A 15,821-nucleotide genomic window follows, 5' to 3' on the forward strand; every position below is an offset into this window, starting at 1 on the left:
ACGAAGTGCGCGGCTCCCACTGTATCGTCAGGACGATATAGTGAAACGATATAGTGAAACGATATAGTGAAACAACCGTGGGGGTCGCAACGTGATACAACAAATTAATTTTTATGCCGTGCATCCTGGGTTTGGACAGGATATGCCCGCTTAAATTACTTTCATCGCGTTACTTGACGAATGTTACTCGTCTAAATTTCTTCTAAGTAGCGCGCCGCTTTCTTCTCGAAATATTTCTGGCCCGATGGCAAGTGCTACAAAGTAGCGCGCGCCGGGCCAAACCATTAACAATGGTTAATTGCGTTACACTACATAATTCTTAATAAATGTATTTAATTGTAATTGAAAATAGTTTAATAAAATTAGGAAAACAAATTTTAGGAAAACAAATTTAAATTTTGGTATTTATTAATAACAGTCAAAACATATCATATCACAAAAATAAAGCCGCGCGTTGGTAATTGACTGCCTCAGTAAGGTAAATAATTTAAGCTTAAAGGTACCCCGCGCATTTACATAACCTCATGCGGCGATCACATGATCATGTTGACGGATGTTACTCGTCTAAATTTCTTCGAAGTAGCGCGCGCCGCTTTCTTCTCGAAATGTTAGCGCGCGCCGGGCCAGACCATTAACAATGGTCAAATGATCATGTTCAATTAAAAAGTAATGTACATTAAATTTATAGACTTTATATTTTAATTACAATTTTTAGAATACAGGTAAGAAATTGTACGACCGCTTCTAGAAGTGAAAATGATGTTCATGTCATTATTCTTCTTGATTTGATATGATTTGATTTGATTTACTCACCATGATCTCGCTAGAGATAAAGCTGATAACATCCAGTTACTGTTTTTTGTCAGCTATGACTCCAGCCATATTTTGAAATCCAACGCCATTATACTCTGGCTTTCCTTCGCCCTGGGAACATTAATGAAGGTCATCAGCGTGCAAGATATTTATCCTTTGAGTTTTTGTCCAGTTATCATCATCATCATGATTTGGTGTATTGTAGTTTTTATTTGGTTACCTCTATTTCAACTGTTCACAAAATCGTAATTAGTTACCATTTTATTGGGTCTTTGCACCTTGCATTTTAGATTAATTTATAAAATCATAAATTCATAAATTCAATAATCACTCAATAGTAACTTCCATTTTGATTGTGGTTAAACTTTAGATTGTGATTCATGAAGGACATGCTCATTATAATTCATAATTCAATAGATTAATTAGTACACAGCAATGTGGTTTTAAATAGATATTCGATTAATTTTCCCTTTCAAAGGATGTGTTAAAGGATAACCCTACAATATCCATGATCTCTTAACAAGGCAACCATTATAATGTGCTATTATCCTTATTTGTGTAATGTTGATTTACTTAAACATTATTGGCATTCAAGTCCTTGATCTTGTCGATCGCGATGGTGCATCTTGTCGATTGAAATTATTATTAATCCAAGTTGAGGCAATCAGCCGACGCGCAGCTTTTATGGTTATCTATGATATATTTAATCTGAATATCTAGATCAAAATTCAAATTTGTATTCCTTAATTTGCTTTTACAATTCGACTGCATGGTTAAAAAGTTTAACATACCATTATTCATAGGACAATGAGTACATATGACAGGTATGCAGACCCTGGTATTGAAGTGGATGAACTGAATCACATCGATGAACACCCTGAAATTGTGTCTGTTTCAGACATGTTAAACTCCTCTCCTTCAGTTCACTTAGAGTTTTACAATGACTTTGGCGATTTGTGTGACCTTGAAAATTTACCCTCAGTTCCGAACAGCTTCGCAGACCAAGGATCATGACAGCAGCATTATTTGAGTGTTGAATTGTCTGTATAGTTTTATCAGACATTATTTCAGTGTTTTGATTAGATGCAATTTACAGATAATACAAATTTCGTCTGCTTCTAGTTGTTTTAAATTCATCTCTAAGCTTACACACTATTTCATATTCTTTTAAGAATTCGATACCTAATATAAAGCATGTTTCTTAATCTGAATTTTATCTGAAAAATACAATATTACATTTGCTAAGTTTGTATTCTCAATTATTTGATAATTTATTTCTAATAATGCTTTCGTATTTCTATTCATTGTGCATGTAAAGCATATGTCTGAACTTTATCCTATACAAGAAGTAGATTACTACAGTCAAAATGAATTTAACTGCACTCTAATATTGAACTAACTACATTTAGATCATGGCTTCTCAAAGAAAAGGGTTTGACTATCTATTCAAACTGTTGCTCATTGGTGACAGTGGTGTGGGTAAAACCTGCATCTTGTTTCGATTCTCAGATGACGCATTCAACTCCACCTTTATATCCACCATAGGTAATCTTGAGCTTGATTTTCATCCTTGTTCAGATACATTTTATTGCATGCTTATTCAAAATTAGTTAATTTCTTTACTCGAAGTTTGTCGAATGAATTATCAATTTAAGTTCTGGAAAATTACCCTGTGGCTTTCATTTTCCTAGGGTACTGAAACTAAATGCTTTTCAGGAATTGATTTCAAAATCAAAACGATTGAGCTTCATGGAAAGAAAATAAAACTTCAAATATGGTACATTTACATGTTTCTGATGTTTTATAAACGGGCAACAAAATTTTGCCCATTTCTTGCCAATCTGCAAAATTTTTGAAACTCAATTTTAAACACAGTGCTGTACTTTAGTACAGGGCTGTACTTTGTAGTTCTTAATTTGTAACACCTCTCATTCAGGGACACAGCAGGACAAGAACGATTTCAGACAATTACAACAAGCTACTACAGAGGAGCCATGGTATGTTTTATGTTCACATTATTACTCAACGACCCATGTATGGGGAAGAAAATTAAATCTTTAATCATCAAACTATCTTAAAATAATCACTATGTAACATATTCGTAAATAACATCATTTGATATTAAATAAGTTGAATTAAATAATTGAGATGTGATTTTGAGGTATAATTCTAATCAACCTAAAACGTCCTATCTATAGCTTCACATCAAATAAACCCAAACCATTTCTGTGTGAGGTCATGGAATTCGAGAACATTGTGCCACAAGATCAAATTTTATCACGTATTGCATGTTAAAAATTAAAAACGGTACACGTATGTCGTATATATTTACATCCAATGACGGGACAGGCATATATTTGCGCAAGCGTATTTCGCTTTTGGTTCATAATCATATTTGCATCTTTGCAATACGTCTATTATTTTATCACCGACTGACGGAATTCAATCGTCCTAGAGAAGGAACATCCCATGACCACGTCATTATCATTTTCTATTAGCCTTCTTCAGAAATAATACAGGGTGGGCCATTACTCAAAAGTCAGTACCCATACGTTGGCCTTTATAGCTCAGTCACTGATTGCCCAATTGAAATAATTCTTTCTGGTATGACTTAGTACTACCATTGGTTCGAGGAATTTGTCAACTCTAAAAATATTCGTGTTCATTTTTTTCAAATGAAGGTTCATTTGATATTGAATGGGCGTGGTCTAAAATATTCGAATTTTCAAATTTTGGGGTCAGAATCCTCGAACAAGTAGGTACAGTATGCCATCTGCAAAGCAAAAACTCTCAAATATAAAACACAGCGGATGTATAAGACCCAAAACGTAAGTTTAGCCTGCAACGTATGGGTACTGACTCATTTTCTTAATATTAAGTTACAAGTATCAAAACGAAAGTTGAGGGTGCCTACCCAGTACCCAGCTACATAAATGGTATTCTCTCAGAGTCATAACCGTTACATTACAGTTACTACACATCCATAAATTGTAACCAGTTGTAACAATGCTCTCACTGAAAATGTTAATTGGTACGTGTTTTTGATGGCGCCATTTCAACGGAGTTCCATTCTTCAATCGGCTAATTAACACCTGACACATTATTGTACACATATTGCAGTTCAGCTTAGATATTGGAACTGTTTTCATTGACTTTCTAACAAGACCCAGGTGTTACAGCAATGAGAGCGTCAAATATAAGTTAATATTTGATAAAGGTATATATGGTGTAAAATATATACGGTTATGTAGTTCAGTGTTGTTTGATGTTTGAAAAGAAATTCTGTACAATATGTATTTTAATTGCTCATCCAATGCGATCTTAGCTCACCACAAAAACCTGACTTGAAATCAGTCAGGTTTGATTTGATTTTATATTAGATTGAAATTATAGGCTCACCAGAAATGGAATCACTCCGATTTAAGAAAAGGTTTAGATTGAAATTGTTAGGATGACAACTGCAAAACCAGAATTTCAATCACTCTGACTAGGTATGAGATTGAAAATATAGGCTGACAACTGCACAACCCACCGACACTTATTGATTAATTAACGTAAAGTAAGGAATTTAATGCCGAGAATTTCGCAGCTAAGGCGAATACCTTCAGATACGTATTGGGTGAGCAATTCTGTGCTGAGTAAGACCACTAATTAATTGTCACGTGTCATGATTGGGCGTGGTAACAATCGAACAGACAGATTATTATACTCTGGAGTGTTAGCTTTGAGTATTAGCTAACTTCCAGGAATTCACATTGTTTTATAATTTGCAGTAATACGTGTAACTAATTAATGAAAATGTCAAGTCTAAAGTATCAATTATTTAATGAAATTTGATGGTGTAATAAAATTTAAACCTTTTATTTGAAGTCAACATGTGTAAACGCTGCTCAAATTGTTATAATTTCGTTCCGTGAAAAATCAGGCCTGCTCTAACTTATGTTAGTGCATTATTGTTCGTTACTCAAATCCGTGTTATTATGGGTTATTATGTATATTATATGTGGTTTACTTTCCTGTCAAAGTGTCAAACGTTTCATAACATTAAGTTACTCAATACAGTTATGAGTAATTACTACGAATAATTTACATAATATGATTAGTTATATATTTAAACAGAGAATTTAATGGCGTGTATTGGAACACTCGGGGGGGGGGGGGGGGGGGGGGGGGTAACACTCCTACTTGTAACCAATGTTCAATAGTGTATATTATTAATATTGCTCATATTATTTCACAGAATGTGAGTTATTATATAATATCGAATATAAGAGAATATTTTAAAGCTATCGCACATATGTAATAAATATTCAAGTGTACATTATATAGTATATATATATGACATATTATTAACAATGGTGTAGTATTAAAACGCTCAACACATAGCACAGAATACCATTACTAAGAGTTATATCGGGAAGTCTGACTTCACAACTTCAGAAATCCACCAGATAAATCGATTTGTGCTTCATTTGAACTCAAATGTCATGTTTTATCTTACCAGAGGGTGTACAATCTTCAGTGTCAAATTTCAAGCGTTTACACACTTGTAAGATCATACATTTCTGGTTCTAGTTTGTAACCGGATGTTGTAAAAGCTTCTGTAAGGTGTTTAATTGCAGACCAGAACAGTATTTTATGATACAAATTTATAACGAAGAGCGGTTCAATTTGCAACTAATATTTAAGATAAAAGAGAGAAGGGATGCAATGATGCTATGAAAGTTATTTGCCAGGAATTTGGTAGACGATTAAAACTAATACTCTCCTGCAGGGGATAATGCTAGTTTACGACATTACACAAAGTTCATCGTTTGGGAATATCAACAAATGGTTACGGAACATTGAGGACGTAAGTATGGACTTAAAATTCTTAGAATTTCTGCAGTTTTCCAATTATTCTGTAATTTTACAGTGTGTTACATGTTTTACATTTTCAAACTATAAAACTCGAAGGAATGCCATGTTCAGATATAGTACTGGCAAGTGGCTATATGATATATCTAGAGTTGTAAAAAGAATACATTTATATAGCTCCAGCGAGTCTCATGTCAGAAAGAATGTAACCAAAGTACATCCTATCACATGATACAACATACGAGAATACTTAGAATTTCAAGAAAATTGTTTTTCATATTCATTACCTGGGAGAAATTAATGAGAAAATGTAGCTGGATCTGTAGAGAAACACCCTCGTTCAAATGCTATATATAATAGCAGCTCGCAAGTTTAGCAACGTCACGTAATTCCTTGTACGTGATAATAATTCAGCCAGCAGTTTGAAAGAGTTCAGCACTAGCCTGAGTTATAGACAACTTTAACTTTACTTCTGTATTCTGTTGCATAGAATAAAGTGGGATCCTTCCTTCTGTATCTCTCTCTGAGTGAACCGCGTCACGTACCGTCTAGCTAGATTCTATGTGACCGGGTTGGAAATTTACCAACTTACAGTTCCAAACTGGATCAAATAGAGATTCGTGCGGCTATCAGCTGCGATTGTATGTCATCTTACCTTCAATCTTTGAGCTGCTTTATGAAAGTTTTACACGCTGTGTTTTACTCGACGTGATCAGCGCTAAAACCACTGTAAGACATCACGTGGTTTCTAACTCTCCGTTATGCGAACCTACACTAAAACTTACACCTAATTTAAAAGTATGTCCACTTGACACTTGTTAAAACTCTACACTTCATTCGAGGTCATAATACACTCTCTCCCCTGGCCTCTCTCTCCCTCAATATTATTTAAGGAATGTACACACACCCTCAGCTCGCTCGTGTTGACTGACTCGAGCTGCTGGCTGACGAACTTATTGTATATTTATTGTCTGTGACATCTTGTAACTGTTAGTGTGTGGGTGTGTGTGTGTGCGTGTGTGCGAGAGGGTATTTTGGAATTTTGCCAGATCACATGCCATAATATTGGACTCAGGAATTTAACGACCTGATCAAACACATAATGCATTATGCAATGTTAATATATTTAGATACAATAGAATTTTGCCGTTTATAATGGAACGTGATATAAAGGGTTCGTGCTAAGGCACGTTTTAGATGTTGTCATGTGAAATGTTTGTTTAGATCATGTCACGTGACAGTTGGTAATCTCAGTCATCTCCCAGCCATTTCTCTGTCAACTGGAGCGTTTTAAACTTAAAACTTAGTCCTTCCTCTCCAACCTCGCCACGATATTAGACAGATCACTCTGTGTCTGTGAAGTGTATCATTGTTAAAGAACACATGCCATACTACAATTACTGTGTCCCGAGCCAAAAACATAGACAAGTCAGCTTATTACAGCACATAAGAAGTATACTGTGAGGCCTTAAAATTCCCCCTCTATTACAAATCAGAATATTGTGTAGAAGTTTGTGTGTCCACCCTGTAAAACAGTAAAATAGTTCAAACTTTCTTTTTAAGGAGGGGGATAATAACTCATTCAGAAGTTTTGTCTTGAAAATACCGAACAGACAAAAAGCCCTATAAACAGTGTATAGCCATTATTGGGATAGCATGCATAACATGGAACGCGAATTCGCGTGAAAAAGTTGCCCAGAAGTTCTATGCATTGCCAAGTAACCACTATTTATCAGGCCCAGATTATGTAAAAATTATCACTTTATTCATTACTCTAGGAGTCGATATCAAATACTATACATACATCTTACTATACATCTTACTATACATGTTATAAGACTAACGTTCTCAAATCTCAATGTTACCCTGAAATATTTAAGAGGAGGTATATACAGGACCAACTTTTAATAAAATAGTAGAAATTGAAATATTATGATGAAACCTTCATAAAGCTTCAGTACCGTTCGGTATGTTATAATTGGTAGATTTATACATTTAAATTATAATACAATTAAAGTCTGCTCCAACACTGTTTTAATATTTATGTGTTTTAAAACCAGTTGAATCAGTTTCTTAATTAATAAGCCATTAAAGATCTTAACAGGCTTATAAATACCAATAATTATTGCTGAAGCATTCTGAATGAGTCGAATTTGTTGGTTATTGTAAAAGAATTGCTGATCCTAAAATAAAGAGTAGTACAATAGTTCAACTTGCAGACAATGCCTACCATTTACAATGCTACCATTTATAATGTTACCATTTTCAATAAGCTCAATTGAATTTCACTGATTCTCTTTCTTAATATAACCTTATAAATATTTATACATAGATTAGGGTTGCCATTATCGGTACAAAATTTTTTATCGCGATAATCGATAATTTTTTCAAAATTATCGCGATAATATCGGTTATCGGCGATAAATTTGGCAATATAATTGAAGTAATATTTGTATGCACTCTGCATACTTGCATTATGCTCCTATGCTATGTTACATCTTGTGCTGATTGCTTTGTTAAAGAATCAATTGCAATATTGCCCTTTTATTTAACAGGCCCATATTTCATAGACAAAATATGTTCTTAAAGATAATTATTGCTTCTAGCAACAAAATTTTTAAAGTCTGCTGCCTGTTAGCTGCCTGTTAGCTGTGAACAGACCTATCTCCCGAGCAAGGGTATTTGTCCTTGCTACCGTAGTCGAATCGCTGCCCTAATGTAGGTCTGATAATTCTTTTGTCAGCGGGATAGGACTGGAATCTGGCATCTGAAATTGTGGGAGTCGTCTGTGAGTCCTGAGGACCAATCGTCGAACTACTTGCGAAGCTCAATCGCTGTTAGTCTCTTTCTGCTTAAACAACCGCTGGAGCAGAGACTTAGAGTTACGTATCAAGGTTGACTTTGTGATCATTCTGTATTCTTGTCCTACATCTTCATCAAGAAAACCGGGGTCCGAGTAGAACTTTACCAGCGATACGAAGTGAAGGTTCTTTCTCTTGGCATATTGTGTACGTAGCCTATCGAACAGGCTTCGAGAAAATGGCGAGTCTATCTCAGATCTCTTCTAGCTTGGTGTCAATAAACTAAATAATCACTTTTGCTTGAGCAAGCATGCTTCCTCTTTTACACAGAAACTCAGTTACAGTCTTGAACGGTGCGAGAGCTAACTCAGTCTCTTCTACATCCAGTTTTAGATTGCCTAGCTCCAAGTCATTAGTCATCTAAAATTCCGTGCACTGCATCAGTTATCCGGTCATATCTCTCCAACATACTGCACAGCGAGCTCCAACGAGTTTTGTAGTCTCGTTGCAGTGTGAGTTCCTTTCCGTGCTTCAACAAAGCACGGAAAGGAACTACTAAAAGGAAAGGAATAACTACGTCTGACCATACAACCTCCAAGTTACCTACTAGATGCAGAAAAAAACCATCACACTGCAAATTATGCTAGCACTGGGTTTTAACTTTACAAACAGAGAAATAGATTCGAAAAATATGTTAAATGTTGGCCATTTTACCCTAATAAAAATGTGTTGATTATCGCGATAATTCTCGAAAATTATCGCGATAATCGATAACGATTTTTGGGAAATTATCGCCGATAATTATCGGCCGATAATATCGGTTGGCAACCCTAACATAGATCAATGAGCAATAGTGAAATAGCGACAACAGTGGAATAGTGAGATAGTAAACTTAAGAGTTCATGTTTCCAACCTTGAGGACCTGAATACTCATAATACTACCACGCTACTCTGGACTCTGGAGTAACATAATTGTTGGGAAATTAAAATGTTTAAATCAAACACTCCTCATTGATCATGATCAGTTCCTTTTTAAATTAAAAGGAACTATTTGGAGCGTAAATGTGAGCTGTTGTCCAATCCTCAAATTTCCCGGATCTTTAGTCAAATTGACAAATTTGATACAAGTGTCATTTAACAGCTGTACGATGTGTACATCCACCACAGCTTTTTACATTAACATATGGTCCGAAGCTTTAAGAAGTAAAGAACCGGCAATGTTGAACCATCCGGTGTGCAACTTTCTGCAAATGGAAAACTGAATTCAAAGTAGAAAGAAGTTAAGTAGTACTCACTTAAAGCTGCGATACATGTGTTATATCATGATGCATGATTTGCAGATTTGTAGTGGTTTAATAGCAGACAGGGCCGTCACTCACAACGCTACATTATATAAAGTGGGAGAAATTACATGTTTAAGTGTTTCGGTTGTAATGGATAGTAGTTATGTGGTTAAAACAGCGAGTAGGTATCTATATTATTAGGTATATATATAATATAACCGATGAAGTCATTCCAATAATAGAGAAATAACTTGTTTAACTAATAACATGATGTAATAAACGGCTGAGTTTTTATAATATTACAGCGAATGTACGTTCGTTATTTTAAACTTATTTTCTTACTAAATGTTACATTGAGATAGGTCCCTTCTCATTTCCGTTCAGAAGGCCGAGTAATCCTTTTTGTAGAAGCAACTATCCTTATATTCGTTGATCTTAATATCGAATAGGGGGAGCATCAATCTCATAAATACCTATTATTCCCAACGATTTCAAAATAGGTATTTATGTATGTTTATGAGGTTGACGCCCCCCCCCCCGGCCCCCCGTTGTATTAGTGTAAACTGTAGAGCATTATAAGTTGCTCTGAGACTAATGAGAAGGCACATGTATTGTCAACGTGTCAAGATAGATGGTAACCGGAAATTGGACATAATATAAAATAAAGAGAAATTATTAAGGAAAGTGAAGTCTTAAATCGTTCTAATAAAGTTAAGTAATTACGAGCAGCGATGGGTGATTGAGTGGAGATGTCAAGTGTTGCGAAGTTTTTCGGTAGGAAAGCCTGGTATGGGTAATCAAGTCATATTAAGTGGAAATTAGGGTTCGGCCGTCGGTGCTGGAAGTTTTTATTTCTGAAGTCGGTGATCTCGAATTATAGCTATTTTTATCCAGAGTGCAAGTGGTATTAACATAGCCGTGTATTATTTCTCTAGAACTCTTTCTTGACATACGGTGGTACTAAAATTAAAACTGATGTTTCATGCGGTGTTGTTACTATATCAACCACGTGAGTGTGACTATCTTGTGTCTTAAAACGTGAGGAGGAGCTCAGGAGTTAGGTTGCATTCCACAATATATGTGCCAAGTAAGCAAGTATCTCACATAGCTATAAAATGTGGGATTCGGGGTATGTTACTAGATGTGACCTTAGATACATTCTTAAATGTTTGTGAAGAACTTTCCAAACATCATGGCCATCGGCATTGAGCCTTTGATTGAATGTAATATCATTAGTAGCTAGTAGGTCTACACGCCATTCATCGCGCACGAATTGGTTTTATGAGTATGGCTTAAACTTGTCATAGTGGTAACTTCACATCTGACTACTGAACCACTTCTTTATTTGGTGAGATGTAGATCAAATCTTTAAACGCTTCTGTGCTTTAAATTATCAGAATCTCTCATACGTAGCATGGAATTTGGGTTTTATCTTGACCCTGAGACCCTGACTATTATAACCCTGTCGCATTATGTCTGGTTCATATAAGCACTTTACACGATGTGCACTACAAAATACAAGTCCATATATTATTTATAATATTGTTATAATTATGCAGAACACAGGTCTGTTTCAAACGACAGTTCATTATCCAAAAAACATAATAAAGCCAGTTGCTAGGGGCAGAATTCCAGCGTCCTTCCGGCAAATGTCATAGAATCTTCAAGTTTTTACCGATATGTATCAATTACAGTATCCTTCTAATACTTGTGAAGGTTAAATATTTGTTGAACTGACGGAGTGTCATACGTCACATTCTGCGTAAAAATGAACTGTTGGGAATGTTCGTGACGTCACAGAACATAACTCTCCTTACATGGGTTATAGTTAAAAATTACGCTCTAGAATAGTAGTTTCTGGAGCGCCCTTGCTACGCCCTACCACAATACTCCCGCCTTTGTGAGATGGCTCAGATATTTTTTATCTGGAAATGGTCACTTGGTCAGTAATGCTATAACACTGGTACTCTTTCTTGAAACATCACATGATGAGATGTTTAGGAATGTTCAAAATATCAGTAAAGGACAGAAGAGACTATAATTAATTACCTATTAATATTGATAATATTGTAATGTTTACTTATATTTGCAGCAGGAGTAGACTAGTTTTTTGAACAAGGTCCAGTAATTATAATTGAATGTTGGACATGCGTCACGACGCGCAACAGTAATTCAAAACTTACTGGGAAAAACTTACATTTCTAAGGTTTTATGTAACACTTTGGTACGAAACAAGTAAAAGTGCTAAATTGTAATAATTTCAGGTAAAAATTCAACGTACCGTTGTTATTTATCACATACCTTTACCTTTTGTTATATTCTCTCATTTTTACAACTCCGTTGTAACCATCAAACAAAAGGAACCTTTGAAACAGTTTTAATGGTTCAATAAGTTTATGAATGTATACACATTTTTCGAGTACACTAATTGCTATTGTCCAGTGCGAGAATATAATAATGATCTACATTATACGGTACGCACTAACAAATTCTACCGAGTTATTCAGACCAAGATCTCTAAATTGTAACAAGATGAAACACTGTAAACACTAGCAAGTTCGGCTAATGATCCTGACTAGACCCGTGACACAAAGAGTTGCCAAAGGTCATTGTCTGTTATCAGATATTATGAATCTCAAGATATTTAGGATATTTCAGGACGTTTAGTTCTAAGAATAGTCTAGTAAAGCACAAATAAGGCTCTCCGTAGTGCTACGTAAACATTGTAAATATGGAGTACACTGTAACTTATAGTTTTGTAATCATCAGCTGTTATTCTACTCAACTCAGATGTTTACATAATAGTATTATCCAATATCTTGTAGTAATTTCTCTTAGTTTCATTACTCTTAGTTTCCAACTACCTTACTCGGGAATATTATGACTGGGATAAAGTGGTGGGTTTTGGAAAATTCCGCCATATTTTTCCCGGTCATTAATTTTCCCAGTCATAAATTAACCCGTTATAATGTTCCCGAGTAAGGTAAACTAATAGTAATACATTTTGATGCTTGGTGGGTTTTGGAACATTCCGCCATATTTTTCCCGGTCATTAATTTTCCCAGTCATAAATTAACCCGCTATAATATTCCCGAGTAAAGTACATTTGTATTATATATATAACTTTGTATGGTAGCCTACCAAGGCTGTCAAACAAGTTACGAAGTAGGAGATTGAAAATGGCGGGACACTGCATCAGATATCCTGAGCTACTTGCCAGTGATTTAGTCTTATGGGAACCTATGCTTGGTAGAGCACAGCAAGGCCGACCAAGACAAAGCTACTAGTCTATGTTACTGAAGGAAGTTGGGATGTAAGCTCTAAAGAGGAACTGCGAACCCTGATGTCATGCGGGACAGGGATATATGGAGGGTGTTATCTGGTGTAGATCAGACTTAGTTCCGACATAGTAGTAGTAGTAGTATTATATAAACTACACTATACATCAAACTACTCCGTATACTAATGTTTTATGTTTTGCAGCACGCTACGGATAATGTCGCTAAGTTGATACTGGGTAACAAGTGTGATATGGAGGCAAGGAGAGTAGTTCCTACCGAGCAGGGTGAACAGGTTTGTTGATTAATTATCTAACGTATTAACCAATTAACCAATTAGCTGATTGCTTTATTAAATTTGTGGGTATATTGTCGGTAAGTAGACGACGTTGTTGCGACAACCATCGTCACGTGACCAAACAAAGATGTGTCATCCCGAGCTACAGGGTCCAGGGTACTGTATATTGCTTATTTTTAATATTATTTCAGATTTTGAACAGCCCTTGAACAATGCAACGATATTCTTTTCAATGGACCAATTTATTTCATCATCAGTATTTTATTGAACACGAACACCATCTCAAATTATTTGTTAACATATACAAGTGTTGAAAGTATTAAAACTCAAACATATAAATATAATATATTAAATATTAATACGTACATATAATATAGCTTACCACGCCTAGATACCGCATTTCACAAATAATATTAGATCATCTATAGAATGTGAACATTAAAAAGCTCTCTGTACACAGTTCTGCAGAGATCTTTAAAAACTATCCATGTGTATCGTATTATATAATTTAAATATCCATAATCATCATGTAGATATCTCTCGTATTTACAGCAATATACTGAGCTGCTGTAACTATCAATGATGTAAATGCCGCAGTTTGAAGAAGAAAAAAAACAGCAACACATTTGGAAACGGTGGTTCACAGGAAATGTTTATTATTATACTAGATGCGATAACGCAACATTTCAATGTTCACTTCCACAAATTCATACACACTACACAGTACACACTACACAGCACGTCAGCAGACCATCACACTGAAAATTATGCTAGCACTGAGTTTTAACTTAACAAACAGAGAAATAGATTCGAAAAATATGTTGAATTTTGGCCATTTTACCCTTTAAATAAACATTTGTTGATTATCGCGATAATTCTCGAAAATTATCGCGATAATCGATAACGATTTTTGGGAAATTATCGCCGATAATTATCGGCCGATAATATCGGTTGGCAACCCTAGTCACAATACGGTTTAGAATGGAGAGTCTGCGTTGTAGGTGAGTACAGTTGAAGATGTCACGTAGTCGTAAACTGCGGTGTATTACTATCGATGTAATAGAATGGATAGCTTTTACCGGAAGTTAATATAATAATGTAGTTCGGAGATGAAAAGATTTGAAAACGCTGTTTGAAGGTTTGTTAAAATGTCAGACGCAAAACTTTGGTTGAAATTACACGCAAGAAATGGGCTGAAATGAAGTAAAGGATTGCTATTAGGCTATCCATTATCGGTATGAAATCTTTTATCTAGATAAACAGATAAAAATTTAGGTTTTATCTAGATAAAACCGATAAAACCGATAATTTTTCTGCTGAAGGCCAAAGCCAAAATGTTTTTCAAATTTCACAAAAACTGATTGTCGACTTTTATTACTGTTTACCAGTAATCTTGCTAAAGTACAATTTCCTTTCTTTTGAAAATATTAGAGCATCAGTTTTCTTCTCCGGGGAACAATAGTGTACCAGTTCTCTTCAAAACAGTAGACCAACGGTTTGTCTTCTCCTAAGAACAGTAGTGTACCAGTTCTCTTCAAAACAGTAGATCACCGGTTTCCTTCTCCTAAAAACAGTAGTGTACCAGTTCTCTTCAAAACAGTAGACCAAGGGTTTCCTTCTCCTGAGAACAGTAACGCACTAGTTCTCTTCAAAACAGTAGACCACCGGTTTCCTTCTCCTGAGAACAGTAACGCACTAGTTCTCTTCAAAACAGTAGACCACCGGTTTCCTTCTCCTGAAAACAGTAGTGCAACAGTTCTCTTCAAAACAGTAGACCACTGGTATCCTTCTCCTGAGAACAGTAATGCACTAGTTCTCTTCAAAACATTAGACCACCGGTTTCCTTCTCCTGAGAACAGTAACGCACTAGTTCTCTTCAAAACAGTAGACCACCGGTTTCCTTCTCCTGAGAACAGTAACGCACTAGTTCTCTTCAAAACAGTAGACCACCGGTTTCCTTCTCCTGAGAACAGTAATGCACTAGTTCTCATCAAAACATTAGACCACCGGTTTCCTTCTCCTGAGAACAGTAACGCACTAGTTCTCTTCAAAACAGTAGACCACCGGCTTCCTTCTCCTGAGAACAGTAGTGCACCAGTTCTTTTCAAAACAGTAGACCAAGGGTTTCCTTCTCCTGAGAACAGTAACGCACTAGTTCTCTTCAAAACAGTAGACCACCGGTTTCCTTCTCCTGAGAACAGTAACGCAGTAGTTCTCTTCAAAACAGTAGATCACCGGTTTCCTTCTCCTGAGAACAGTAGTGCACCAGTTCTCTTCAAAACATTAGACCACCGGTTTCCTTCTCCTGAGAACAGTAGTGCACCAGTTCTCTTCAAAACAGTAGACCACCGGTTTCCTTCTCCTGAGAACAGTAGTGCACCAGTTCTCTTCAAAACATTAGACCACCGGTTTCCTTCTCCTGAGAACAGTAGTGCACCAGTTCTCTTCAAAACAGTAGACCACCGGTATCCTTCTCTTGAGAACAGTAGTG

General features: G+C 35.7%; 1 protein-coding gene across 1 annotated transcript in view; it reads left to right on the forward strand.

Moving 5' to 3' along the window:
• The window catches only part of LOC134823462 (ras-related protein Rab-10-like), an 85,152-nt gene that overhangs the window by 59,740 nt on the left and 9,591 nt on the right, over positions 1–15,821 (forward strand). The window contains exons 2-6 of the mRNA XM_063834926.1: positions 2,221–2,358; positions 2,530–2,590; positions 2,750–2,810; positions 5,588–5,665; positions 13,238–13,327. Coding sequence (XP_063690996.1) covers positions 2,226–2,358; positions 2,530–2,590; positions 2,750–2,810; positions 5,588–5,665; positions 13,238–13,327 — 423 coding nt within the window. The 5' untranslated portion in view covers positions 2,221–2,225. The remainder of the gene's footprint in view (positions 1–2,220; positions 2,359–2,529; positions 2,591–2,749; positions 2,811–5,587; positions 5,666–13,237; positions 13,328–15,821) is intronic.

This window comes from Bolinopsis microptera, chromosome 11 (assembly GCF_026151205.1).
Source record: "Bolinopsis microptera isolate Bmic1 chromosome 11, MBARI_Bmic_1.0, whole genome shotgun sequence".
In the NCBI taxonomy this organism is placed as follows: Eukaryota; Metazoa; Ctenophora; class Tentaculata; order Lobata; family Bolinopsidae; genus Bolinopsis; species Bolinopsis microptera.